The 17,094-nt window shown below is 37.8% G+C and overlaps 1 protein-coding gene across 2 annotated transcripts in view; it reads right to left on the reverse strand.

Annotated features, from left to right (window-relative positions):
- The window catches only part of NRP2 (neuropilin 2), an 80,351-nt gene extending 66,048 nt beyond the window's left edge, over positions 1 to 14,303 (reverse strand). For both annotated transcript variants that reach the window (XM_072418714.1, XM_072418713.1), the window contains exon 1: positions 13,766 to 14,303. In XM_072418714.1, coding sequence (XP_072274815.1) covers positions 13,766 to 13,838 — 73 coding nt within the window. In that variant the 5' untranslated portion in view covers positions 13,839 to 14,303. The remainder of the gene's footprint in view (positions 1 to 13,765) is intronic.
- Between the last annotated feature and the right edge of the window lie 2,791 nt (positions 14,304 to 17,094).

Genomic DNA, 17,094 nt, shown 5'->3' on the forward strand with positions numbered 1-17,094 from the left:
CAACAGAAGCATTTCTATCAAACCTATTGATCTAAGCATGCCTAAGTGGCTTAAAACAATGCTCACTTAATTTTTTTCAAGCTAAAGCTTTGATGAAATATCCTGCTTGTAATTTCATCTGGAAAGATTCAAAGTTTTTGTGATTTCATAACACAAACAAATGCAATTTTGTTAGGCCGGAATAAATGATATAATGGCGTTAGGGAATGTTTATATCCTGCTTTCTCCGGACATAACAGCTAATATAATTGTGCTCTAATGATAGGCCTGGCATTTCAGTCCTTGGCCATCTTGTGCTGCATTAATTCATTGTATGGGATGTATCCTGCCATTTAGCACAACAAACCAAAGACAAATGTGGCTAAGTATGTGCAATGCAATGAATACAGTAAATAGGATTTAACTTGGAGCATCCTTTTATAAACGCTATCTGCAATCAGTTATGTAAATGGACCAAAGGGACCCAAGAAAATAGCCCTTGTTAGTTTAGCCACAAAGGGTCAGAACAATTCACATTATTAAACAAGAAAAGAGAGAAAAGAAGATAAGACAAGGCCACATGAGCCTACATGATGTAATGCAAATGTTATTACTAACATGTGAAACCTTATGAAGGTAATTTCCTGTATGTACCATAAAGTTATAAATCTTGTATATTCTATACATTCTGATCTTACTGTGCTAAAGGGAAACATTTGTACTTTAATATCAGGAACAAAAAATGCGTATAACTTTTTACGATGAGTTGATAGTTAGCAGATCTCTAGAAAGTCAATCCAATTTATAATTCTACAGATAAATCATGTTAGTTTAAGAATCGCAGGTAAATGGTGAGTAGAAAAACACTCTACCCATGTATTACCAAAAAATAACGTTTTTTTCTATGGTTTTGAGAATATGTGTTACTTGGCTTGCAAACCGTGAGAGTAGGGGATGTGATAAATGGTTATTATTATTATTACACAGTATTTATATAGCGCTGACATATTACACAGTCCATAGCCATGCCACTAGCTAGGGGCTTGCAATTTAATGGCATGCTTGGATGGATCTAAGTATGATTTGGTGGACATGATAAGACTTGCGTATGTCAAAAAAAAAGTAAAACTTGTACGGGCCTTTTTGGCTTTACTATGTTGGTAAAGGTTATGCTATGCTCATGGTTTGTTTGTTTGTACTGGTATTTCTGTGTGTCATGTTCATTGTTCATTTAGATTGAATATATAATAAAACTTTTTGAAAGAAAAAAATGTAAAACTAAAGGCTGTTGTGTGAGAGTATAAATTAAAATCCAGATATTGTGTGATGCAAAAGCCTTATAAAGTAAACAAAAATACCTTTCTTTCCCTCACAAAATGTGCTATCCCTTCCAGACACTGCAGCTCAAAGTGGGAGAGGTTGAGCAACAGGAAGTGCTTTCAATCCTCTAAAAGTGGGTAGGATTTGGTGTAGCCAGTTGCTGATCGACAAATTAAGGTCTGGGAATCAGCATTGACAATGTTGATGGTCACACTCCATACATACAAGTATCATTCATCCCGCCTTAGTCCAAGTAGGCACAACCTACATGATAGTGGCAACTCTATTCCAAAATCAGGGGCAATGCAACATAGTTACCAAGCCATCACAGGAAGCTGAAATAAGTGCACTTTACTGGCAGACTCAAAAGATATTTGTAGGTCCTTGCAGGGGGACTAAGAGTAATTTTTTTTTAATGGGGGACCACTACTTTTAGGTATGGATCTGTCAAGTTCCTACATTCTATTTCCTATGCACAAGCTGCTGATGCTGTATATCCCCGCATATTACAGTAATGTTCTGTAGTCTGCACCGAACTGTGAAATCAAACAAACTAATGGAGTCTGAGTAGGTAATAGATTGTGAGCTTTTAGTTGATGTTTAACAAGGTCCTTGAGTTTACACTTAAAATATCTGTATACTAAGTAATAAAATATAAACCACACATGCTGGCATAGGTGTGAAGTACTCAGCTGCTTTCCATGAAGCTAAAGTGCATCTGAACGTACAGCATAATATAACTAGCTAGCAACTCTAAAGCTTGTGCGGTGAGGGGAATGGTCTTGCAAATGAGCAAGGTGGGTTTTAATTCCCCAAAGATGGAGCATCTTTCACACTCATTATTCACTAATTAGAAACCCTTTGCAGCCATTACGGACACCATTATGATTTTTATATTTGATAGGAGACAGTGTATAGGGAGAGTAAGCTTTTTGAAAAAAGCAAACTGTAATAACAGATTAACAACTTTGTAATTGTAATTCAAAAACTAAGATGAAATTATTTTCCCTTACTCCCTGAGTTGTACAGTTGGCGGCCTGCTCTCTCAGACATGCCAATTCAGACCACAGTAATCCTAGTGTCTGCTCCTTCAACTGTGCTTCTTGCAATGAATGTTTCATTCCCCAAGAGAGTCTCGGCGCAGCTAAGAAAAAGGCAGGAATAGATTTCTTGAAGTCATTGTTGGGGATAGTGACCTCCCTTGGGTGATTGCTTATTACTGTAAAAAGCGCCATGTGACATCATGAGTTACCGCGTAGAGCCCAACTGACAGCCAGCAACCTTACTGACATGATTCAGTGAATCAAAACTTCACACATCCAAATAATCCGCATAATGCAAGCAGCGTGATTTATTTGTCTTAAGACAGATCACAATAATGTATGAGTTTCAGGCACTATCTGGCAGGAGACTAAGTAATGTTAGCTGTAAACCACAACCTTGTTTATATGAAACACAAATAAATAAATTCCAAAACATTCTATCAAGATTCAACTGTAACCTTTCAGAATCCTATAATAAGTCCAAATATATAAGGTTATACCCAGCAACTAAACTCTAAAAGTAGACCTAAACTTAAATAGATTTTCTATTTTAAAGGAAACATTTAGAAATGTTGTGAATTGTGCCCATGCAGTACAATGGAAAGTGTATCTTTTGTCTGGTGAGGGTGCTTTGGTACAGCCTAATAACTGGATATCTGCAGTGTGAGATCCAAGGCACTGCAACTAAGTTATACAAAGCTGGAGAGGATACATTGTTATCGGTGAAGCTGGGTCATCCAAAAAATCTGGAATAGATTTCTTAAGTCATTTGCTGGTCTACCCTTTACTGATGAAAGTGTATCCTCTCCAGCCTGGGAGAGCTTTGATAAATCAGGCCCATTGTTTTCAATGACTAATAGTTTTAAGAGGTTCAGAGTGAGTTTTGATATTGTCCCTATTCGGGAAACTCTGCTGCTACCATGATGTCCACCTCCATACAGAGACACAGTGCTAAAACAAGGCATGATGGTAAGTCGGAAAAAGCGCCGCTGAAGGGAGACCACAGGCAATACTGGTAACTGGTCCTTTGCTCTCTGTCTGGAATACAGTTTCCAGAGATCAGTTCCTCTTTAAAGTGTACCTAATTCTAACCCCTAACTCTATCTCTTCTCTTAACCTAAAAATCTATGGCAAGCCAAAATAAGTCTGGTTTTGGAATAGTTATGGAAGTTTTAGAACTAATGTAAAGGTAAACCAAAACACACATTATTTGCATCACAAAAATAAAGACCATATTGCCAGTCTATGCTTTGATAACAGAATTCATTAGTAGGTATGGCTGTAAATTAAATTACAAATTGAGATTTCCATTTGAAAACACTGAAATAGGGTGACCCTTGTAGGTAGGAACCTAAACACAAATGTCTGAACAAACAATACATTTTGGCTGGACATTAATAGAATGGCAGCTTCTGTTAGTTATGGGTTATGAATACTTTAAGGGCTTAATACCACATCAACAACATACTGTCAAATACACAGAAGATACTTTTCAGGGGAACAGATGACCGTGCAGGAGGAAAATCCTCATAAATCCGTACAGTATTAATTGATAATAACTAAGTGACCACTATACTTTCCTGGCAAGTGCAGGTCTAAGCCTAAAGTAAAAATGTGTGTAACATGCCTGGGGCACAAAGCAATGGAGACATTACATCACATTTTCCTAACCATGATGCTTTCTTTATTCTATCAGATATCCACAGAAGCCTTTCTAGGGAGCCCTGAACCCCAGGAGAGACACTTAACACTGTTAAGCCTCCATTCTCTGTACATTTGCTGGCCTAGCTCTCTCCACAAGCAGGACACACAGGGGGATACGGTGTCTCGAGCAGTGTGCCTGGCTTCTTTTAGCTGTGTAGTGGAAATTATACATTCTGAGCAACACTCTTCACAGGCAATTCTTGGAACAGATATTTCGAAAATCATCATTTGCAGTCTGACTCACTGCAAACATCCCCAGATTCTTAAAATAATATTAAGCCTAAAATACAAGAACTGCTAGCAGTCACGTCTCTGGCATATATGTAAAAAAGTTTCAGAAGCTTATTTCAACTGAAGATGCCTGAAATAAACTTGTGGACACGTGGAAGGTTTTCAGAGAATGACGGAACAAAATCAGCTAGCTGAACATGACAACACGTAAATAATTAAAGCCACCCTCTCCTACGTCCATGTCATAGCACATCACTAGGCTTAATGGTGATCACTAGGCTTATTGGTGATCACTAGGCTTAATGGTGAGTGGTGGTGAAAATTATAGAGTCTGTAACAGTTTGGGTAATAATGGTGATTAATCTCCCAGTTTACCCACAATAGGGTAAACACTTTGGATTGAATAGTTCTTTATGAAAGCAAAGTATAAATAACACCTATTCATGAAAATGACATTATTATCCATGAAAATCTAGATGGAAATTTAAATCCTTTAGAATAAAAAAGTACCATATATCAGTGCTCAACCCAAAAATTATTTTAAGCTGGGTGGGAAGAAATTTTAGGCGAGTGGCAGTCCCTGTATTGTGACCCAACTCATCAGTAACTACCCAAAAACAGTAGTTACTGAAAAGTGCCGGGTGCACCTGGCTAAAAGGGGCTGGGGAGAACACTGCGTGTATGTATCAAAATAGCTTTGTGCCTGAAAGTCAACTTTAGGTTTTCAACTATACTACACTCAGAAAAAAGATAACCATTAGAGTGATAATACATGTGGTCTGCCAAGAAATTGTATTATGCTAATCCATTATTCCCAGAATCCAGAAACTGGGAATTTCCCATATTACTGCATTTATTGTTTTTTTGGCTCATCTTTCCTATCAAATATCCTAAATAGTTTGTGTACTTTTTTTTTAGAGCAAAAACACACAAGACATTTTGTGTTACATATATACCACACACACGCCTATTTTCTCTATGAGATCTCTCCACTGTTGTAGACAAAGTGTAATTATATATCTAGTGTTACAATGTGTCATTGTGAGAACAGAGTGCAACAAAGATATTCTATAGTAAAGTACAGCCCACCCTTCCCCAGAGGAAGAGCAGACTTAAACACCCTCTGTTCATGCTGTCAATTCTGGTGGGATTCATACTGTAGATTTCACTTATCAGAGGTTTATTTTTACACCGCATCTGCACCGTTGTAAGGTCATATAATTTGGCAGCAATCCCAGTAGTTAGAAATTAATTTTTTCCTTTTTAATACAAACTGGTATCCCCCAAGGGATTAGATCAAGAGCCTTATCTGTATTTGGCAGCTTCCTAAGCCCCCAGAAAGAAATGCTTTCTTGTCCGGGGGTCCCTAATAGTTCAAGACCACAATGCCTTGCAACATTGTGTTGTCAAGAACACTGACTTACTCAGGTTATACCACAGGTCTTCTTTTCTCTTTACACTGACAGTGTAATCAAGCTTTTGCAGAACTGTAATATGCAATGCCTTACACACATCCCAGAACAAATTCCAAGAGTTCACATTGTTATTTTTTTTAATTCCAAAGAAATAACTTAAGTTTCCTTTTTGGTTTTAATTTTTTTTTGTTCAGCTAGTATTAAATGCCCAATTGTTATGTCTCCAATCTGATCCTTTCAGAAAAGAAATATTTCTCCACATTGCAAAAGGCTAAGAAACAGCGGCAATAATTTTTCCTGCCATTTCAAGCTCCAAGTCCTCCTGGCATGAATCTAGGTTAGACATTTGATCATGATTGCTCAAGCACAAACGTGGTAAGTAGCATATATTAAAGTAATCAAATATGCATAATATGAAATCATGCCCATATGGTGTTATTACCATTTAAGGGTAAATAAAGGCCATCCATAAATAATGAATGACTTAGTTTCCACATGAACATCTATATACATACAAGATAATTATTGCTGTAAGTTTGGAAGCTCAAGAGGAAGCACTAGAAGGAAATAGGACTCCTTAAATTATTCAATAGTTAAGTAACAAGTTCCTAAAATGACTTTATTCTTTTTGTGTTTAAAAAAGCCTAAATGTTGCAACTTAAACAGGGTGACCACAGGCTCAGGGTGAACATTTTTCTAGCTATTATCCAATTGCATATTCAAATAGCTTCAGCCACTCCAGGTGGTATAAAACCAAAACAAAATCAAACCAGTACCTCTCCAAAGATAAGGTTGGGACCCAGGCTATCTAAATCATACATAGGCATTCATGCATGTTCAGTGTAAGCGTCCTATGGTCCCGAATTTTAATGATGCTTCTACAAAAAGTTTATACTCTAGATCCAGGTAATATACAAACACAATTCGGAATAAGTGTAAGCAAACTTATTTATTTCATTTTTTTAAAATATGAAAACCTGTTTGCATTATTTCATGAATAAATTATTTTAAAATTGAATTTGATTACATCAGGAAAAAAACAGAGTAGTAATACTGATAGCTTAACATAGTCATTGAGAAACGATGCGTTAACCTTGAAGTGCAACACCTGAGCCACTAAGTGATTTAATGGGTATTATCCGTAGGGCACAATTAAAATTAATTCTTTCTGATGCAATTCACTAGTGAATTATAGTGTCTATTAGACCACCGGTGGCCACATTATTATTTTTTAACTCCCAGGTTTTCTTCTCTTGAGCGACAGCAAGCTTGTATCATTCAGTATCCTATTTCTGTACAGATGGTTTAGACATTTAACCCTGTGTCTTTACTGAATCTGTAACATAGAATAGAGCATCGGAGACATATGTGGTATGAGTCTGATAATGCAGGTATCAGCCAAACAAAGGCGTCCACAAACAAAGCCCTATAAAATATTGGTGAAATATCTATTTTCTCGCTTAAATCCATTGAAGCACATGGGCCCAGAAATATCTGAACACTAATGACAACCCAAATATTTCCAGAATTGCAAGCCTGCTTGGATAAATCAATACCTGGCCAAAGCCAATGAGAAATAATTTTCTTTGTGAACTAGGGGCTTTGTTCTTAGGCCCATATGGTCTTCTATTATTACTGAAGGATTGTTTGTTACATACATATTGCTTTCTATGACAATAATTGTAGTACCATCTTGTATCCTTTAGGTGTCCTTGTTTGCACAAACAAATATAACAATGACAAAAGCCATAAAAGACCTAAAAGACAAAGAAAAGTCAAATATGGCAAGGAGGTAAACTATGATACCCACTCCACACAATAATAATTATAGATTTGTTTTTTTAAATAACTTGTAGTAAATAACTGTTTGGCTTTAAATGTCTAATAGCAAAAGTCAGATTTTTAATCAAAGACCAGTGCTCAAAATGACGAACAGTACCAATGCTGATATAGAACTGTTGGTAGATAATTTTTATTTAAAAAATGCCTTTAAAGAGAACCAAAGAGATTGGTCGTCCTGTACATTACAGCTTAAGGACCAGTTTTCAAGTAATAGTTGAAATTTTTCTCCCTCAATCTTACACATTTTAAATATAGGTAAACTCCCAAATGAAAACTATTTGATTCAGCTATTTAGATGGACAGTGTTTTTAAAAAGAAAGTGTTATTTATAAGTTTGCTGCTTTCATTGTGTTTATGTTGGTGCCGGATATATATTCTTCATGAGGACACATGCATTTTTCTGAATTACACTTGGTTAAAGAATTGTTATCTATAAACAAACAACTTATACTAGCTAATCAGATTGCAAATATGGTCTACTCATTGAACACTGCAATCAATATTAGGTTTTTGTTTATTATAATTGTTTTATAACTACTGTAAATGATGAAACTACTTTTGTGGCTGAACAAAACACTGCACATTTAAGGTCAACAGGGATCAACCTGAATGTAAAATCTGTCTCACAGCATAAACTCAACCAACATGTGTACAATGTTTTCTAAGGGCATGCATCACCTATCAACTTGTGAGCATACGGCTTCAATCTGGAGGATACATCACGATACGGTTTCCTTCTGGAAAATATTGTGATTGATGGAATGTGACGGGTGCATGCACATATAACGGTACGATGTGCCTCTGACAATTTGAAGCCAGGTGGGGAAGACTGTTCATTGTGGTTCCAATGGCCACCTGCTGTAGATCATCAAGAACAAGGTCAGGGAGCTGGGACATACTTTCCATAATGAAACTGGTATGCTGCCTTTTCTCCTAGCTGTGCATTTCTATCACAATCTCCAAACCATCTCTTTTTACTTTTCTTTCTCTCAACTACCTATTCTTTTAGTAGGAAACCCATGTGCATAAATGCTTGCATGCCCCACCTTTATTAGGCCCCCAAGCTCATAAACTACATATATGAACTTATGCTTACTATCATACATGTTACAATGACCACAGTTATTATCTTTTGTGCGGTCCAAAGGTGCTTATGTCTCCAGATTAAACCCTACTTGTCTTAGAACCTTAATTGTGCCTCTAATTGATTCATTTTGTAGCTCCATTTCTTCTGTACAACATTCTGGAATATTTGGAACACTTGTTATAAAAAAAAAACAGGTCGCTCAGAGTACAATCCTCTAGCTTGGATTCCGAAATATTTTATTGCACATAAAAATCCGGTTGGCTTAACATTCAGATTGCGCACTACAGTAAACCATCAGCCACATTTTTCTTTTCATTTCTCTGCAGTACTTTTAGCATACATGCGTAGAACTAGCTACAGGCAAATCTTCCACCCTACAGATCTTCCATGCACTACTAGGTTGAATGCCTAGGTGGTGCTGTGACTTTAGGAACTAAGGATCAGATTTCCTTGTAGGGAGTAGAAGTCCCTTTTAAAGGTTCCAAATCACACAAAACAGCTTCTTCTTCAAGTTACTTAACAAAAAGCTAATTGTATGAGCTTCTTTATACACACATATACAGTATAGCATTGATATGGCTGTGTGTATATCATTATAAATTTGTAATCAACCATACATTGTATTTTATATCCTATTTCCAAAGGAACAAATGCGCTACAAAAAAAACTATCAAGAGCTGAATGCAACTTATGTTAATAGCTGTATAGAGTAACTAAGATGACAAATACTGAAAAAAACTCAGATTTTCTGCAATACACCGACTATACCTTCCTTCACTAAAAGTATTAAGTAATATAATTATCACATTTTGTGAGCACATTTCAGATGCATAACTAAGCATTTTGGTATCCTCAAACATTACCCCTCTGCTAAAACAAGAGCCGGGGCTAAGCAAGATCCTTACCAGTCAAACAGTAATAAACATGTTATGATTCTGCTGATTCCTGCAGCTATCATTTTTTTTAGAAGATTGGATAAACATTAGTAAGAGGACTGATCGTATCTGCAGAAGGAATTGAGCTATGCGCTAATACAATCCATATGTTTGCTTTTGCTATAAAGTTAGGGAATACCACTGACAAACCTAAATGTTTTTTCCTGAAACAGCAACAGATGTTAACAGTTGTACACTAGAAAGTTCACTAAAAGGAACATTTTTGTTGCCCACTACAGTAACTAGTGAGATTATTTTTTTATGTTCTCTATCTATTTTTATCATTTATTATGCAAAAATACAATTTGGAAGCTCATGGATGCAATAAAGAACAAGAAATTAGATTGTTGGCACATTTTTCATATGCATCCCATACATTTTTAGAAACTGTAATCTTCATTAATACAGTTTAATCAAACAGACATTTTGTCACTACGAGTATGGGTCATTGCATGGGTCATTTTTAGTGGTCAGACAGTGGTTTTTGATCTCATGTATGTTACAGAAGACACACATTTTGCCCTTATGTGACTTATATTTCTTTGGAATTGAGAAAAGTGCATGCACTCTTGAGCTATTGGTCACCAGACCTTCTCTTTTCTGCAGAAAGGACTTCACTTGAATCTCCCAGAGGGAGTTTACCCCAGATGTCCCCATCCATGACTCCAGCAGTAAATGGGTTAAACAAGACACAGCTGTCAGCCTTAATGGGAAGAGATAAGTGTGAAAAGAAACCTAGTCTGAGTGACACAATAGGAAGAGTCCCCACATGGTGAGGGCAGAAAATTCTATTTCTGGAGCCCATATTATTGGACTGATCAGTAAACAGCATAAGGGATGTCCCTCGTGTAATACACTGTTCAACTTTATAGACCATATAAATGGTCTAATACACACACAGTCCACAGAACACCAATCAGCATTGACAACAGCTAAATAACAAACAAACCCAAAAGTTCAAAACATAAAATAATAAACAAAATCAAACATCATTTCAAAGATCTCAACTTCAATCACCTTTAGGTTTCATCCACTATAAAAAATAATTGACAAATGTATGCAGAAGGTTAGGCATCTGTGTCTGACATAAATGCCACCCAGTCAGTGGCCATCATTCAGCTAATCAGCTTGCTTGCCACTGAGTTCAGCTGGCCCTATAGCTGTATTAGTCCATTTGTCATGACATAGGAGGCTGATCAGTACAGTGACTTGGGTTCAATAAAGACCCTGAATATCAGTCTTTTCTCTTGATCAAGTCATGAGCATGTACATCTGACCCAATGTATGCCCTTTTCCTGGAATAATATTGAAAATAGATCAATAAAGTGACAACAGTATAATTTATGTAAGGAGCGAGTGGGAGCTGTGTTGGATATCAATATTTTATTCAGCTGGAAAACACTAATGGAATAAATATTCAGATTTACTAGCTGAAATACAACATTCACAAGTAGCCCTATTTTCCATGCTACATCTTCCATAGATATCCTGTGGGCCTTTAGCGACCAAAGAACTACAATTCTCAGCCAGTCTCCATTCGCAGACCTCCATAGCTAAGAGGGACATATGTTCTTCATTCCCGGCTGTGAACTGTATTACTTAAAGAAATAAGTCTTTACTAGACAGCCCTTTGTGCAGTAATTGTTTAACTTGTATGATGAACCAGTCCTACAGCTTGCCTATGGCTAGAGAACAATTAAATATGTGGGATAGCCTAGTTCACATTGGGCTACTGTAGGTTAAAAAGGGGGTATTGCTAAAATCAAAATATTTCTTGTCTGAGATATCGCTATCAAAAACCAGGTGGCCAGCCTTTGATCAAATAAGAATCTTACATGCCTCTGTGATCCAATTATTCCAGAACATAATTCACCCAGCCAAAGCAAAATAGGTTGCTTGTCCCTGTGAGATGTGGAGAGAGCAGACAAATCGGGTATTTATGGCTCAGGCACCCCCCAGGCGTGTTTTCCACCCTTTAAAGTTTTTAATCACATGGGGATTGTCAAAGAAGGATGATTGCCAAAGCCACTTAGCTAGCCTGGGATCATAAGATGCCATTGCCTTCTGAAATCCCCTTTCCAACACCGAGATGGATAATCCTCTTTCTAAAATCACAGGGCTCATTCTCTCTTCTGCCAGTTCTGCAATTTGTTGTGTGTCACTGCTGAGCCCCTAGTGTTGTGATCAGGGACAGCCTTGGGTTATATGGCACCCTGTGCAGAAATATAGCTCCTCAGCCTGGCACCATTATAAAATCCTCTATAGTACCAAAAACAGAATACTAAGGGCTGACTGTATTTAAGCCAAAACATTGCCAAGCTGTGAAATATTACCAGGGCAATTCAATATTTCATATATGATGCCATGTTACTATTCAGATTTACCACATCAAGATAATAATGTTCTCTATTGGTCAGTTTTTCCAAATCCAGTACCCTTACCTAAAAACTTGTGCAAAAACACATTTTTATGGGGTCAGATTATGCAATGTCTAAGTAAATTCTCAGGTTTGATGCTAAGAGCTGAGACGAGCGTGCCAGGTGCAAGCATTTGTGACCCTGGGTGTCCCCACACATGGCACCCTGCTGGGCTACTATGGCGGACTTTTAAACAAAAAACAGTGGCAAAAGCAGGCTAGATTAATGGAATGGTGCAAGCTGCTTGTCACCTACAAATAGGCACTGCCATTAATAGCTTTCTGTTCCCAAAACCTTCCAGGAGAAGAGGCATCTTCCTTCAGGAAGCCTTAGATCACCAATATTAATATTTAATTCCACCCATGCCATACTATAAAGCAGCATCAGAGAAGACATGTTGAATATGTAAAAGGGATGCAAGTGTAAAGGAATATTTCATATTTAGCTCCCTAGCACTCTGCCTACTATACATTCAACTAGTGTCCCCATGCTCCTCTCCAGAACAAGCCAAACCCTAGCAGTCCCCTATCAGAGGGTTGAGGTGTAGTGACTGCTCTGTGCTGCCTCTGATCAGTGCATTGTGCCCCAGACATTCCCATTTCCACTATTTAGCTGTTGTGTATAGCCAGCACTTTATCCCAAATCCTCATACCTTAACAATACAACACTATTTAGCTATGCAAATGAAACTCCCTACCTTTCATTTCCTAATCTCGTTTTATTAGTCTATATAAAACCCCAATTAGGGATTACTGCTCCCAGTGATGACCCGACATGTCCAATCCACATTGTTCCATGGGATACAGCTATTGTATTTTGTGCCATTGCCACAATTGCTACTTGAAAGGATTGTTTTCATACAATGGGATCTAATCTTATTTACAAGTCAGCAGGATTTACTAATAAAAGAAAGGACACATCTATAACTTACAATGTGGATTGAGCCAGCTGCAGCGGAGACTGATGAGAACCCAAAATACCAAAGGGTATTGTCTATTTAATACACAATGCAAGCATTATACAAGATGGGAATTGTTCTAGTCAGTCTGGTGATAACTAGGTGAAGGATCCAGTACAGGAATCTGGGGTTCTAGGTTACTCTTGCTGGTTTTAGGAGAAGCCCCTTGCACATCACCTGTGACAGCCAAGGTAACAGTGCGCAAAGCCTTGCAAAAGCCTTGCGCACTGCCAAGATCGCTAGAAGAGTTCTAATCTGAGCTGACTCCCTGTGTCTCTATCTCTAGCAAACTGCAAACACATTGAAGAGTTCAAAACCACTTCACAGAGACCTCTGATCGTCTGAGGTTAGCACTGTTTATTTTATCTCTGCAATGCCTATTCGTTGCTTCACTTTCCACAGGCACAAGGCTCCTACTATATATTGGTCAGGGAATAAACTATAAACAGGCTAAACACATTGATAACCCCCCAAACATATCAGCACTCCCAATATCCCTTCTCTTCTGCTTCCCTGCAATCATTCAATGAAATCCCTATTATAAATGAATGTTCTTCTAGTGGGACTCTAGGTAACTCATGGGAGACATGCACTGCTGCTTCAAAACATGAAGGCTTGGAAAAAAGGCTTTGTAGTATTTTTAAACCTTTGATTTAATCCAGATGTGACATCCAGCAGCAGCCAGCCAAAGTCTGTCTCCATTTATGAAGGCAGGCGAATGGATTTTGTTATGGGAGAGGAGCAGTGTGTCTGTCCTGTTTGGATGCATGGTGAGAACTCCTAGGAGCTCCACACAACACTACAAAGCAGAAGATTGAACTTTGAAAAGCTTACCTCCTTCACCCGAAGCTTTGGATCCTGAAATGTGCGCAAAGATAACTCCAAGCAGAAAAACTAAGATATCCATTTTTCACAATGAGAAACAAAAAATACAGCTGTTTCTAGAATCCCCTTGTTAACAAGTCATTGAGTTTAGCCTTGTCTCCTGGATGGCTTCTGCATGTAGGAATTGCCTATAAAACTCCTTGTCCTGGCTGCTGATGTTCCTCTTATCTCATGGCACTTGGTGCAGTCTCCAGAATGTCACTTTGGAGCTTCTCTTCCCAGATAGTCCCAATGGGGATAGCATACACAGGGGCAGCTTGGATGGAGATGTCAAGTGGCTGGTGCTTCCTAGCCACAAATCATAGGTTATTCCTCTGTTCAGATGGGCTCATGGAAGGATTCAGCAGTTTTATTAAGGAGAAGTTGGAAAAGGAGCAGATCCTGGTGCTTCCCTTGGTTTGTCTTTGGTTGGGAAGTGCTGGTGTGTGGATGGTTGCAGGGAGTGTGAGCTCTGAGCCTCCTTCCTTGTGTCTGCCTCCCTCCCATCTACTCTGCTGCCTTTTACAGAGAGCCTAGCATGTGCATGTCAGCATAGGGAGGCAGAGCCACAATCTTCTACACACAGGCAAGCCAGGCACGCCTCCTATTCCCTGTCACTGATTAAAGCAGAGGAGAGAAAAATACCATTTATCACAAGAAGAGGGGGAGAAAGGATCAAAACCAACAGGATGCATTGAGCCTCACAACATCAAGATTATTTCTCCCTGGATCAGGCTGCTTGCACATCTTTGATCCCTATGTTCAGTCAACAGGTTCTAGCATCTCTATAATCAACAAGCAGAGTGCAATACAGCAATGCAATCCAACATCTCTGTCCCCAAAGCATTGCTGTTATTTTGGAAAGGGATTTCACAGGTACACATGCAGCATAATGCACAGACAGTAGAAATCATCTCGTGTAGGAGGGAGAATATTAACTGTAGCAAGAAATACTTGGAGAGGCTGCACAGCCAAGAAGAGAATGCAAGTCATCTGCTGTAACAAAGAAAGGCTTTGCTGTGTCTATACATTTCATGGCATTCATACAAGCTAACATTTTATTTATGTATATACAAATCAATATAGAAAACATGTATTCTGGTAACTGTTTATTTTTAGTGTATAAAATTTTTTTTTTTTTAATTTCCCATGCCTATATGTTTTCACAACAGGCACACCAGGCTGTCCAGTAAAAATGACAGGGGTAGCCATAAAACTCTGGCAGGCATTCTTGCAATAGTCAGCTTTTATTTGAGATCTCTTTACAAAAGAAAAAATAGCCTGTTGCTGTAGATGCTTAAAACATATGATCTGGAGTTAGCCTTTAATACATTTTTTTTTTTTTTTTTGCTTTAAAGCTACACATTCAGCTAAGTCTATCTTATCCATGAATGTGACAACGCTTCTGTGTAATTGCAGTACAGAACAAATGTTGTCATGCTGGTAAAGGAAGTAGATCTGGAAGAATCAACAGATAACAAACTATATTAATAGTGTATTATACCTGTTTAAGTACTAGAACAGACATAAATTTAAATGCATCACAATATACTGTAAGATATAAAAGATTGATTTGTACAGTGAAAGAAAATGCCTGCATGGATCATAAGCTCTTGTGTAGTTGTTTAGTTTTAGAGCAAAAAAGCAATTATGAAATGCTTAGCCAGTGTAATTCCAAGCAGATGGCTGCACATTAAACAGAGTGCCACTTGTATGTGTTAAAACTTTGCGTTTGTGTTTTTCCAATACATCCATAACAGCCTGTGCTCAAGCAGTGCTAGGTATCTGACCTGCACACCACTGTGCCATGCTTAGAAATACAGCACTCGCAGAGGATTTGTGATATTGACACAAAGATTTGAAAAATCCAATACCCAATAAATAACCTGAAATTGGTTCCTTTTTACCACTGCAAACTACACTGACACAAAAATAGACTGGAGTGTTTTGTGCACACAATAGGCTTCCATTTGATGGCATTTTAGAGTCAACTGAAAACCCTTTCATCAATGAAAGCTTTCCGATCTCTTTGAGAATAAAATGTCTTCAGAGTCATAGTCCTGCACATTTATCACAAAAAATAGCCTTTACGCTCTCCGTTTGGCAGAAATAGTCTAAATTCCATGCATGCTATTGGGTCCTGTGTGACAGATTTTTATTGGTGCCTCTCAGAAAGGATGTTTTAAACTCAATTCACATGGTGGAGTCTGTGCTCTTCCATGCTGATGGAAACTGCTGAATTGTGGTATAAGCCAAAGTGGTCTTCATCAATGTAACAGAAGGATGTAATGATGGTTTTATATTTGGGAAATAAGATAAAAGTGATAGTGTAGCTATAGGACTGAATCATTAGCCGGACATCCTGTGAGTTCAATCAAGATGAGTTCATCCCTCCATTGTCATAACAAACAGAATCTGAGCTTAATCCCAAAGCCATTATTAAATCAAAAAAATATGTTTTCTAAAGTTTCTCTTGATCATTGTAAATGATTAAGATTCAGAAATGTGTCATTAGAACAAAAATATCAGCATCTACTATTTTAGCTAACGTGTTTTTTTTCTATTAATGATACAAATCATTAATATGATCACATTTTCTTTATGTGTTTTCTATGTTTTCTTCATGGGCATGGGCCTAATTGTTCCCTATAACAACCCTTAAAAAACACTTTGTTAAGGTCACATCAGGACAAGAATGATTTTGGTTGGTTGCTATAGGTTGCTGCCATTAGGAATAGAACATATAGGAATTCTTGATTGAATACATCTGTGAATAACGTGTTAGCGCCCCTGGGAAGGCATCGGTACAGAACTTCGGTAAGACTGGGGTGAACCGTTAAGCTCAAAATAACTTGGATGCGTCAGTGTAAATTCTTTATTTTCTTTACGCTGAGAACAGCAATCAATATCACATTAACTGCAACATTGTGAACCTAATGCATACAAGAGATTATATGAAGCAAATTCTTCTTGGTGTGAGATAATCCAGTCGTTTCATGAGTTAAGGATGGCAGCTGTTCATGGCAGTGCTGGTGTCAGATATTATGTTTATATCTCTCATTTTTACTTTCTGACCTCTGGACTCTTGACATAGTTTTTCTAAAGCTAAGGTCACATTGCAGCTTCCCATACAGAGAAAAGTTTATTTTAAATTGTACAGCCCATCCACACATTGTGCCCCATTCTTGGCTCTTTGCCTTTATCTAATGTTTTTTTGTTCTGTCTCCCGCCCTTTGATTTTCTCTGATGTAAGCACATCCTGCATTCATGCAATGTATTGTTGTATCACTGATCTATCG

This window comes from Pyxicephalus adspersus, chromosome 7 (assembly GCF_032062135.1).
Source record: "Pyxicephalus adspersus chromosome 7, UCB_Pads_2.0, whole genome shotgun sequence".
In the NCBI taxonomy this organism is placed as follows: Eukaryota; Metazoa; Chordata; class Amphibia; order Anura; family Pyxicephalidae; genus Pyxicephalus; species Pyxicephalus adspersus.